This window comes from Chlamydotis macqueenii, chromosome 1 (assembly GCF_036417535.1).
Source record: "Chlamydotis macqueenii isolate bChlMac1 chromosome 1, bChlMac1.mat, whole genome shotgun sequence".
In the NCBI taxonomy this organism is placed as follows: domain Eukaryota; kingdom Metazoa; phylum Chordata; class Aves; order Otidiformes; family Otididae; genus Chlamydotis; species Chlamydotis macqueenii.
In genome coordinates this window covers 89,424,579-89,436,868 of record NC_141556.1, presented here as the reverse complement: position 1 = coordinate 89,436,868, position 12,290 = coordinate 89,424,579, and the positions used below count along the sequence as shown (strand labels likewise).

The 12,290-nt window shown below is 46.9% G+C and overlaps 1 protein-coding gene across 1 annotated transcript in view; it reads right to left on the bottom strand.

Moving 5' to 3' along the window:
* Nucleotides 1–12,290, bottom strand: part of CASQ2 (calsequestrin 2) — a 34,267-nt gene that overhangs the window by 6,756 nt on the left and 15,221 nt on the right. Inside the window, exons 3-8 of the mRNA XM_010129120.2 lie at nucleotides 11,542–11,642; nucleotides 9,260–9,371; nucleotides 7,751–7,824; nucleotides 7,139–7,269; nucleotides 2,663–2,708; nucleotides 150–204 (exon numbers count right to left, since the gene is read on the bottom strand). Coding sequence (XP_010127422.1) covers nucleotides 150–204; nucleotides 2,663–2,708; nucleotides 7,139–7,269; nucleotides 7,751–7,824; nucleotides 9,260–9,371; nucleotides 11,542–11,642 — 519 coding nt within the window. The remainder of the gene's footprint in view (nucleotides 1–149; nucleotides 205–2,662; nucleotides 2,709–7,138; nucleotides 7,270–7,750; nucleotides 7,825–9,259; nucleotides 9,372–11,541; nucleotides 11,643–12,290) is intronic.

Below are 12,290 nucleotides of genomic sequence, written 5' to 3'. Positions count from 1 at the left end.
AGATAGCACTCCTGCTAGCATAAACACCCAGAAGCATTCTGGCTCCCCATCCCAGCTGGGGTGCAGGGCTCCACAATGCAAGCAAAACACATGAAACTACACCATCTCAAGTGATGGAGAGTCACACAAGGAAGAAAACGGACTCCTACCTGGGTCATCTTCTTCGGCAAAGGCCACAATGTGGATTCCCTCCATGTCATCCTCCTGGAAACAACAAAACTATTACTGATGGGCCAGGGAGGGAGGACAGAGTCTGGGCAGTTGCTGGAGATGAGGAGCGGTGGGATGCCTTCAAATGAATAGGACCATTGGAAAGGGAGGCTTGACTGGAACCCCCATCAAGATACCAGAAGTGGGAACTGAGGTGAGGCTGAGTCACGGAGGTATTAGGTACTGAAGCAGGTATTTTGGGCAGTGTTGCTGAAACCCTTCAGCTAAAAATAAGGTGGACACTACAATGGCAAAGACAGGGGACCTTCTGATAGTGTGAGGCAAAACCTTGCCTGCAGGGAAGGCCAAGGGCTCTCTAATATGGGCTCACTCTCCACATCCCAGGCCACCTACCCTCGTAAATTTGCAGCTGCCAGCAGATGGTTTGCAGGGAAACAAATATCTGCCACCATGCTCAGACCACAAATATGCTCCTTTGGGGCCAGCAAAGGAGGTTTCCTCACAGCATGAGAGGCAAGGTGGCTCACTTGGACACCTTTTGGGAGGTTAAGGTCTCTTCTCTAGGTGAGAGTCTCTGTGAGCAGCAAGGGGAATGGAGTGGGAGGCTTGTTTCAGGTCTCCGATGAGTGGAGGACAGAAATGACAGCCTGGTGGACTGCTTTTCTCCATGAGATATGTGAGTAATTGGTAATGATATTGGCAAAGGCCAATAGATCTGCTGGCCATTTCATCATCTGCCTGCTATGAATGTCAACTCTGAATTATCCCACGGATCAGCTTCGCCTTCCTCACCCGCTGCCAGTCCTGGTTTCCATTTCAATTGGTTTTAATGCGAGAAAAAATTCCCATCTAAATGCTAATTTCTTTTCCCTTCTGAGCCCAGAGGTGACAAAGCCACCATCAAAAATTGAAAGGAAAAAAAAAACCCTGAAAGATAAAGTGGAAAACATTATCTTTAAAAACAATAGTGGATGCTGGGCCTTTGTTGGCGTCTTCAGGGAATATGTTTTCTAGGCAGATTTGCTTGGGATTCAGACCACTTACAGCTAGCAAAATCTACACTGTTGCTTTTTCTCCATACTTGCCAGCAGCACTGTCAGACAGCAAAATAAAATATATATATATATGCAATATATAATTATATATATAGCTATATAGTATAGTTCTATTCTGGCCTCCAAGGCAGCAAACACAACTGGAGCAACTCCAGTGTAGGCACTGGGGATATTTGGCACTTGCTGGAAGATCAGAATCCAGCCTGTTGTCTCCTGTAGGTACGAGTCCTCAGCTCGTAGTTGGGGCAAGCTCTGCATTCCCAGGCTGCTGGTAAAGCGAACATCACACTGCTGACAATTCACGTTTTTCCTGAGGTTATTTCAGAATATGTTCACTATGAAAGCAAAACCACTGCATGTGACATTTGGGTCCCACTGAAGCCCCATAAAAAAGCTTCAAGGGACTTCAGCGGATCTAGGAAGCTATCTTCTACACAGAATCTGCATTTCAAAACAAAATTAAAAGCTATCATGCCTAAGTGACTCATAACTCCTGGTTCCATTTTATCAGCTCTCGCCTTGTTGTATTAAAGACTCCCAAGGTTTTTGTTGCTTCGGAGTCCTGCAGCGTTTCATGTCACACAGCCAAGCAAGGAGGCAACTGCATGCTGTTCTAAACGTGCCAAGCTTTTTGGAGGAATGACTGCATCTTCCTTAGCGTCTGTAAAGCACCTGTTCAGCTTTGTTTTTCAGCCTTCAAGCTGGCACTTGAAGGTCCCCAACTGACTATTAACATCGTACTCATTTATGGTGAAGGGATAATTTGTCATACACGATTTCTCTTTCATTTTCACCGTTCCCCTTCGCCCCCACACTTGCAGACCAGCAGAGTCCTCCACATGCCAAACTGATGGTTAGTTATTCACAATCGCTGACTTGCAGCTTGCTCACACCATGAGAAGTACAATCAACGCACAATTTGCTCCACAATCTATATAATTAGCTGAACTGCCTGCCCTCGCTTGCATTTTGAATTGCATGACTGCTCTGGTACAATTCCCATGAGTCATCCACTTGGTACAACCTCCGCTGCTTGCCCAGCAAGCAGGCCGCTGAAGTCACCCCACCACTAGCACTGATGCCCATTAGATAAGACAGAGCACCCTTGGGAAGCATACTCTCCATAGCTCTGTCATGGCAGCTGCAGAGGCTCAGCACCCGCCCAGCACACTTGGTTAGCGTTCCCTCTTCTCTCTGTGGAACAAACAGGACCCAGCTGGGCTGTCCATCGCTGCTGAGCAAAGCATTAGAGCACAGCATTTCACCCAGGCACCAGGCATCATAGCCAAGACTTTCCCTTCTTCCTGGAGGAGGGAAAGAGGCTTTGCGAGGGAGGAAAGTTAATATTTTGCCCAGCCAGAGGCTAGAGCTTTTGAGCAGTGGTTTCTTGTTGGAAGCTTGCAAGGGATGCAAGGCTTCCCACCATGTGTGCTTACCCATGTCTCAAACATGTCCTCTGGGCGCAGCTTCCGCAAGGTAGCCCTGAAAGGAAGACAGAAATGCTCTTTGAGGACATGTCCAGCACCATCTCACATGACGATGCCGGCATCATGGAAAAAGTCACCATGATAGGTTTGATTGGTGGCTGGAGTCAGCACCGTTGGCCACCATGTTTTGAATGCAAGCATGGGGGGTACAGTAGGTAAACTTTTGCTTTTAATTTATGGTGATGAAACCCTGCCCTTGCCCCCACTGGAGGCACGGCAGCCATTATTTGTGCTTGGGAAGATAAGATGCCTCTCTGTGCTGGGATACACTGATGAATTAGTCCCACACACGGCTGATTGTTCTGTCAGTGCTGAGAGCATGGTGACCCATTCCCTTACATGTTGCAGTCCCTGGGCTGGTCACACTCTTTTTTCCTATTGGTTTTTGTTCCTCTTTCCTCCTGGTTTTACCCCAGCATAATTCCACCACAAAAATCCTTCCAAACTCTGCTGAAGCAAAGAAGAGTAACCTCTAGAAAGAGAATTTAGATCATAATAATCACTGGCAAGAAAATTTAAGCCTAAGACTGACCAAAGCAAATTTTTATGAGAGGCAGCTCAAAAAGGACCAAAAAAAAGAACAGTAAATGTTTTCAGACACATCCATAGCAGGAAGCCTGTCAGAGAGCCTGGCAGGCTGAGAGGTGACTGGTGTTAAATTGACACCTACACAACACAAGGCTGTAGGAGACAAGTACAAGTAACCCTTTGCACTTCCTTTGCCCAGAGAGGTGGTGGATGCCCCATCTCTGGAAACATTCAAGGCCAGGCTGGACAGGGCTCTGAGCAACCTGATCCAGTTAAAGATGGCCCTGCTTCTTGCAGGGGGGTTGGACTAGATGACCTTTAAAGGTCCCTTCCAACTCAAACCATTCTATAATTCTGTGATTCTGCTCACTCTGGCATCAGGTGTTCAGGGAGGCTTCCACAGCAGAGCAGGTCTCCCTGACTGACCGGCCCCAGGAGCTGTTGCAAAGAGAAGTGTTGGTCAATGAGGCCCTAGAACAGATCAGTAAAGGGAGTAGCAACACGTTGCCAGGACTGGGGCATCCATGAGATGTGCAACCTGCCGCTTTGGTTTGCCTTGCTACCAGAGCAGTGTAAACAAGAACCATTTTTCAGAGGTTCCTAACTTGAGGAGCTACAGATCTGGAAGGGTGACTTCCTTGTGGGCACGATGCTACCAGAGAAAGTAGAGTTAACAGACATTTGAAGGAATGTGATAGACAAGAGACGCATGGCCTTTAAGAGGAAAATCATGATCATGGATCTGCTGGAGTTCCCAGAGCAAGTCAACAAGTGGGTGAAGGTACGCTGGTCAATGCAGCAAACAGCCTTCGGAGGACCATTGGACAAGGTCCCTTACTAAAGGCTCTCAGAGAAACTAAGCTGCACTTAGATCAGAGAAGAGATCCTCCTGGGGAATAATGACATTGGAAGATGAAGAGTTGAGACGAATGATCAGTTTTCACAAAAGAGGGAATTAACCAGTTAAGATTCATAGCATATGCTTTGACATGATCATATGTATACCATATTCTCACATAGTCTGAAAAAGATGGGAAATAGGAATACGGCAGCATTTGCTTATCATATCCAATTCTTCAGATGGCCAACACGAGGCCTGACTATGAGGAGATACAGAGGGATCTCCTGAGACTTGAGTGTCTGCATGATAGGTAGACATATAGCAAGTAATGCACTTGCAGGAAAACAACTGTGATTATATAGGTGCAACGATGGGTTCTAAATTAGTTATAATTAATTACTGCCTCTCAGGAAAGGGGCCCTGGTGTCACAAATTGAGAAAACATCAGCTCCAAAGGCAAAAGGGGATAACTAAAGAGTAAAACACATGATATTGTTACGGCAATGGACAACTACACTATGCACCTCACAGTGAATGTATTTGTGGTTCTGGTCATCTCATCACAGAAATTATATGGGAAAACTGAAAAAGGGACATGGAAACATGGCAGTGGTGAATGAAGGTCAGGAATGACCTCTGTTTGGTGGAGATTAAGTAGATGAGAACTGTTTATCTTGTAAAAGAGGTGAAGGAATAGGATATCGACAGGGAGTCTAAAAAACTGGGAGGGGTAAAAAAAAAGTGAAATAGGGAATGGCTAGTCATTGTTCCTCTTAACACAAAAGCTAGTAGGTGCACAGTGAAATTATTAGGTAATGGGTAAAAACTGAAAAAGGAGGAATGCTCTTTTGATGCAATGCGTAATTCAGCCACTGAACTCATTACAATTGGATGCTTTCAGCATCAAAATAGAAATGAGGTAAAAAATGACTATAGAAATTTAAGAAATAGCCACTAAGCACTAGATCAGGGATATATTTTTTGACCCAGCAAGTCTTCTCATTGCTGATTGTCAGAAACTGGAGAATTTATGCGGTAGCTTTCAAGATGCTTTCCCTAGCCGTTCTCTGGGGGCAGCTCTTGGATAAAGGAAATGCAGTGAGAAGGATTTGATCATGCCCACATGTACTGATTGCTACAGAGTTACTTGAAATTTACTCTGGTTACTCCCTAATACTGGAGGGAGCAGGGTAAGTGCAGGGAGTAGAATTCAGCCCCATGTTCAGCCCCCAATTCAGCTACACGACAATTACAGAGAACCCCCTGCATTTTGCATGCAAAACAGCCACAGAGACCTCCTGCTGCAGACAGAGGAACTACTGCATAGTTTATATTTGTTCAACCAACAGCAAAATCTGGGCTGAGATCTTGGAGTCGTGGTGCTTGGCCACCATCCCCAGCCAGACACCCTGTGCAGCCTTGGAAGAACCACCCCACGGTGCTGAACACCACCTTCCTGACCTGCTCAGGAGAGGATGAACTTTCCCACTGGCTGTGTACGGGCTCCTTCTGGGCACCTGCTTCAACTCCTGTCTCAAGGCTTCAGTGAAAGTTCAGCAAATCCCAATTCCTGTGCAGGGCTGGAGGAAGAGGTAATGAAGCCTGCCTGGGCTCTTTTTGGAAGGGCTGTTTGAAGCATGCCAAACAGCCTGGGTACTGCTGAGCATTGGGAGCTTTCCCCAGTGATGTGATGTGGCTCCTTCTGGGAGATGGAGAGGTGGCAGCAGGGCTTTGCACCTCAGTGGAGGGACAGCCCATGCCTGCCAGGTGGGGTGAAGTGACAAAGTCTGCAGTGAAAGGTACCACATCTTGAAATATGTAAGACTTGTGGGGGGTGGGGGGGGGAGAGGGGTGTTCCACTGGAATTTTATGCTGGTAGAGAGCTTGCCTTACTAGGCTAGCATTTAGCTGACTGTCTTTAATCAGCCTCCTGATGCTGCTGCCTGACAGAAAGAGATTGGGGAAAAAAAAAGATGGGAAGAACTGAGGTCAGGAAGTCCAGGAGGTCAGCAAAATGACCTGTGAGTACATGGGAGTTAGAGAACCCCTTTATATTTCAGAAAAAGCAGAGATCTGTTTCCAAGCCTGGATTCTAGAGATGATCTGTCTCCAAAACCCCTGTGTGTGAACAGAAACCTTCAGCTCAGCCCGACTTGAGGTCCCTCAACAGTACTGATGGCCTTGCTTTTCTTGAACTCTTGTATGGTCCCTTGAATGCCTGCTGGGAAATGCAATTGCAGGAGTAGCAGACAGCCTGTGTGACTGTCCTGTGCTGTATTTTTGAGGGTTTAAAAATACAGCACGCCATAGGTAGTTGAGCCCTTATATTTAACCCTGTGCTTTTACATGGGATCAGCCTTTCCAGTCACTTTCAGACTGTTGGTGGCCGAGTCCCTAAACAACTGTGCAACAAACCTGATCGCAAAAAGCACGGAGCATCCACAGCTCCTGCTGAGTTGATTAAATACTGTAAGTGCTCAGCACCATCTCCAAATGAGGCCCAACACAGTCATAACAGCAGTGGCTTCCTCTCTGTACCGATGGTCAGTAGGAGCCTTTTAGTCAATTGTGATTCCTCGGAGCTTGGTCTGAGCTCAGAACCTGCCTACAGATGTAGGAGGAGAGAGATATATCCATTACTGAGACTGTTCTGGGGAAGGAGGAGAGTGGATAGAATTTGGATTTGGCTTGAGAAGCCTTGGAGAAGATCATCTTCTGTACAGACCTAAATTAAAAGTACGGGCAAGTAGGACAAGGTTTTCACTCTCCACTGCCTGCAAGCCTCCCTGTTTTTGAGGAAGGACTAACCAGGGTGGAGGAGAAGGGAAGCTGTGTTGTAACAGCCCCATGGTGGCGGGCTCTGGTAGCGGCACAGATACTTGCACCTCTGGGAGCACGAAAAGACAGGCCAAAATCTCGACCCTGGTTCAGCAAATTGCCCAAAAGTGGTCATCATCCTAATTTTTACTAAGAGGGATGCCCTAGAGGGGCAAGCCTGTGATGACAGACACCTTTACCCACTTCTCTTGGCCAGGAGCATCCTGTACACTACATACCTTTTGTGCTCCTTCACAAATTCAACCAGCTCCTCTTCTGTGTAAGGCTTATCGGGGATGTGAACAGGCTCATCCATAAAAGGTTCATAGAAGTCCACCTCATTCATCTTCAGACCCAGCTTCTTGGCAACCTGTTGCAATGCAGATGGTCAGAGGTGAGCAAGCCTGATGTGCCTCTTTGTCTACCCAGAGTCTCTACCAGTGGCAGAGCTGAGGTCAAGGTGCTCGCTCTCTTTTGGAGCATGCACTCTTAGGGGTGGCAAAGAAAATAGTAATGGATTTTTCCTCGGTTAAAAAAAAACACGGATGCTGTCTACACTACTGGTGTCAAACACTGGGGAAAAGCAAGGCCAGAGTCAAGGTCTTGCAAACCTAACGGGGCTGACTTCCAAAACCAGAGCAGCACCTGCCTCCACACTGCAGAAATAGCCCTTTTTATCTTGCGACAGGGTCGAATCCAAATGAGGACACCAATACAATAAAATACAGGAATGCTGAAAATGAGAAGCTGGAGCCAGATCTGTTCCCAGATTTATCTGGGAACATCCTGAGCTTCTGGACAGCAGGTGGTGGAGTCTGTGAGCTCCCATGGGGAGATCTGTGGATGCTTACCCCTTTGTCGAAGGTGGCAAAGAACTTGATGTACGGCTGGAAGTGTTCAGCGGCTTCTTCAAATGCCTTGTAATCTGGAAGGAGAAAAGGGGAATGAAGAAAAGATTTCACAGACAGCTGGCCACACTCTGATCAGCACAGAAGGCACTAGGGAAGAACAAACATAAATTCTTGCAAAATACATCAGACGATGGCACTGTTTCTTCCACCCTTCCAGGGTTTACAAACAAGGACCATTTCATGTGGAGAGAACAGGACACATGCGCAGCCCCATAGTTCTCAGGGAACCTACAGATCCTGGCATGCCACACTCAGCTGGGGCTGAAATCAGTGGCCTTGCAAAGCAGGACCAGGGGTTACAACTCCAGCCTGTCGATGGGGATTTTTGCAGCTGCCCTCTTGCACAAGCAGTAGTTCAGCCTGGGAAATACACAGAGCTGCTGCTCTGGCATTAACGATTGCTGCCATTCCCTAAATATTCACCAGGCACGCTTAGGTGTGCTCCTCCTGCTGCAGGAAGAGGGTGCAGGAGTGAGGTACATTTTTACTGTTACTGGTATCAGGTCCTCAACTGGGGTCAAGAAAGATGCTCTCAGCCTGACGAGAGCACTTTATAGCAGATATTTCCAGCATTTCTTCAAAATACTTATTACTGGACATCATTAGAGGCACAACCCTGTCTGAGCTGCCCCACGGCCTGTTTTGGGTGGATGAAAAAGCTGAAGGGTGAATGGGCTGCTGCAGTGCAATACGTTGCTTGTTCAGGTACAAATATCTGTCTTTTTGTGAAAGGGAAACCTCACAAGCATGGGGTGCATGCTGCCAGCACCGCCTGGAGAGCAGGGGGAGTGCTCAGTGCTGGCAGAGGAGACTGCTGGGGCTTGCCAGCAAGAGTCTCAGGTGAGGGTTTCTCCAGACTTGTGAAAGCTGATGGTTTTGCCTGGAACGATCCCTGAGTTGTACATCCCTCAGAGCATGTGAGCAGCCTCTTCTCAGTCTTGGGGTTCAGCGAGGAGAAAGATGTCAGTGCCTCTGCCGGGCTGCCCTGGGGTGTCCTGCTTAGTGCTGCTGTACGTTTGCCAAGTTAGAATTTCATGTGTGTCCTCTTCTTTCCCTTTCCCTCCCTCCCTCTTTCTTTGACCTTTTGGGCTCACTGTTCATAAGAGGGGGAGCTTTGCTCCTTTTTGGTGCTCACCCAGTGTAACTGTAGGCTCAGCTGATTTGGGATGAGATAGACTTACTTGACTTCAGGAGCCCCGAGATTATCGCCCTCTTCTCTTGCCAGCAGACACCTTGCAGAAGGGTCACTGCTGTTGGAGTAGGAACGGGCTCATGCATAGCAACAGCAGAAATGTGCCTGCAACCCTACCTCATCCTCCAGCAACTTTAGCACTGTCACAGCCTTCCATGTACCCCTAACTCCCTTAAAGTTCATGCAGAAGAACCAACGCCCGGCCCCCAGTGCCCCCAACCAGGCTCCAAGACCCACAAGTAACATATCCATCTTACGTTCAGAGTCTTCTCCTTTGAAGTAGCCAATGAGTTTGATTTCCTCGTCAATTTGGTCAAAGGCCTGAAGCTCCAGCTTGCTGTTTATGATCTCCACAGGGTCTTCTAGCAGCTGCCACGACAAATGCATTTGATAACGCGATTTGCAGCACCAACCTGTGCCTGGCAGGGTGTGCCACTAGCAGCCTAAGCAGGAAGAAAGAGGTCACCCAGTTTCTCTGCTGCTGGAAACCCTACTTAGTGCTCTCTACCCTAACGTGAGGAACTGAGAGATGCAGGTCACCTTCAGAGGGAGCCATTAGTGGGTTCAATGCATAGGTTGAAGCATCAAGAGGGAAGTTGAGAGAGGTCTGGGTAAACTAAACGGATGCTGAGGGACCTGCTGTGATGACAGATAATTGCTAGCAACTGCAGCTGGCTTTAGTGAGGCTGAGGAGAAGGAAAAGCAGTTGAAAGGGGCCAGTATAGGGATTGTGAGCTTCTATGAATGATGGATATATTTATTTTCAAGTGTCATTTGCTGGAATAGATCATTGCAAAGAATTTGCTTTTGGAAAACATTAAAACCAACATGCTAGAGGGTGGCCAAACAGTGTTTTGGAGTAGTGAAAAGTCTGGATGTGAATTTTCTTGGCTGATCCTCCTATGCAGAATGAGTTAAACCCATGTTTTGGCCCCAGACACATCCCAGTATCGATAAGGATGTTGGAAAACCTATTTGCTGCTTCAATCTGTCATTGATCCAGACTTCATTTCTGTTTTCTTAACTAGCCGCTGCTGGTGAAAATATTCAGTCTGATTATTTTCCCCAGCAATACTGGTGTAAATCAGATGTGGTTTCACTAGGAAAAAAAAAAAAAGGAAGCAGGCCACTGTACAGCCTACAGAGGAGTAGAGAACCTCTGGGTTTGTTTTACTTTGAGGTCAGGCACCACAGATGTGTTTGTTCTTATTTCCCTGCTTTGCTGGGTATTTTCCCTCTTGAGTGGAAAACACACAAACAGAAATCCTTGCTCTCTTCCTTTGTTCACAGAACGTGATTTTTCAGTGGCACACTGCAAAGTGCCTTACTTTGCACCCCTTGCGAGTGATGCTCCGGATTCAGGCTGCGCCTCTGCTGTGTCCACAGCAGCGTATGCCATTCCCTGCTGCTGTAAAAGCCTGAGCCATGGGAAGCAGGGATTCGACTGCTGCTGGGGTTGCAGCAAAGCCCTCCCCTGCCTGTGGTCTTCCTGGGTGGGGCAGATGCCCATTTCTGTCCCTGAAGACACTTGCATGTGTTTTGGACACAATACCTTGTGCACACAGCCACAGACGTTGCCATAGGAGAGCTAAGGTCCTAGGGAGCTGTTTCTCTTCCCCAGCCATGCCTCTCCCCACCAGCACTCCTGCACCACAGGTGATGGTTTAGGCAACCTGCCACCCTGGGAAACAAACCCTGGCAGCTCTGCTGCTCTCCTTACCTCCCTTATCTGCACTATTGTACAGCTGCTCATAAAGGGAACCTCATTTCAGAGGGAAGTCAAACCACTGCAAAGTGTTTTCACTACAAAGCAATGACCGTGTTGGTGGGCTGTTGCCTCTCCTAGGAATAAAATGTAAAGAAAGAGAAGTGCAACATGTTGATGAGGAGGCAAGTATCTCTTTTGCATTTAGGCACAAAAGTGAGTACATAGTTGTGCCCATGCACAAAATTAGCTGAGTCCTAGGGCCTTGGTCATCTCTAACTCATGGCAGTGCAATTTGGTACGTTCACTGAAGAGGCAGTAGTACACTACATTGTTTGTGCACTTGTGTCTAGGAATGGGCAAATAGTTTGCAGCATATACCGTTTTCATTGAATTGAGCTCTTTTTAGTTTTTCTATGAGAATGCTACTTCTGGTTTTGTTCTTTTTTTTTTAAATAACTATCTTAAAAAGAAAAAAAAAGAAAGATTTTTCCAATAGCAAAGTGTTTGCACGCCAGCTTGCTAACTGAGGTGGGTGACTAGCAGTTAGTTATCTGGGGATGCTGCTTGCTTCCAATCAAATACTCCATAAACAGGAGAGAGAGTAGAACACCTTTAAGATATAAGTGGTTAGTGGCATATAATGGGACCAGCTTTCCTGGGAACTCATGGTTAGACAAGTATTTGGGAAGCTGGCAAATGTCACATCTACCAGTGTGTAGCAAACAGGAATGGAATTTCAAATAAAGATAAACCCCTGTGTTTTAGCAAAGTGACTATTTGCAAGGTCTTCTCTGAGAGGCTTTATCTAGCTCAGAGCTTATCTGTGCTTACATCCAAGAGGAATTCCACCAAGACATCCGTGGCCAGTTCCCCATCAAATTCAATCAACCGCTCCTCCTTAAAGACATAGAGACTTCCCTCTTCAACCAAGCCTGAAAGAGGGAGACAGGAAACATAATGTGGTCAATATGTCACTAAAAGCATTTTTACTACAGAGTATCTTGCTTGTTATTCTAACAATGCCTCTTGGGAAAACACGACTGCCAATTTGCTGTATTGGCTCAGTTAGAAACAACCTGAGCAATCTCCTGACTGATGTTTAATGGCATGAGGGACAGAGCTCAGCCAGAACTCATGTTAGCTTCTTCCCAAATGTTCAACTTTTTGTTCAGGTCACAGTTTGGCCTCAGTTGGAAAAATTCTGTACCAGGGACTTGTTTTAGCTTGGCTATCTTTCTTGCAGTAAATAATACTGGGCTCTAAGTGACATGGCAAGTTTTAACAACCTGTCACTAGATGGAAAATGGATTTTGATGTGGGTTGTGCTCTCTGCCTGGAGAAGGCTGAACTACTTGAACATACACAATGACCTGAAAGCCAAAGAGAGCTTCAAACTCTCTGTCGTTTAGCTACCCTTGGCAAAAGGGTTAGAAACCTATGGCAGAGATGCTGCAGATGGCAGGCTGGCAAACTTGAACGGTATATCACTGGGCTGAGGACTGGGTGACACGGCATCTCGGTGGAGGCTCCAAAATCAGTAGCACTGAGCTCCCGCAATGCATGATGGTAGGGTACCATGG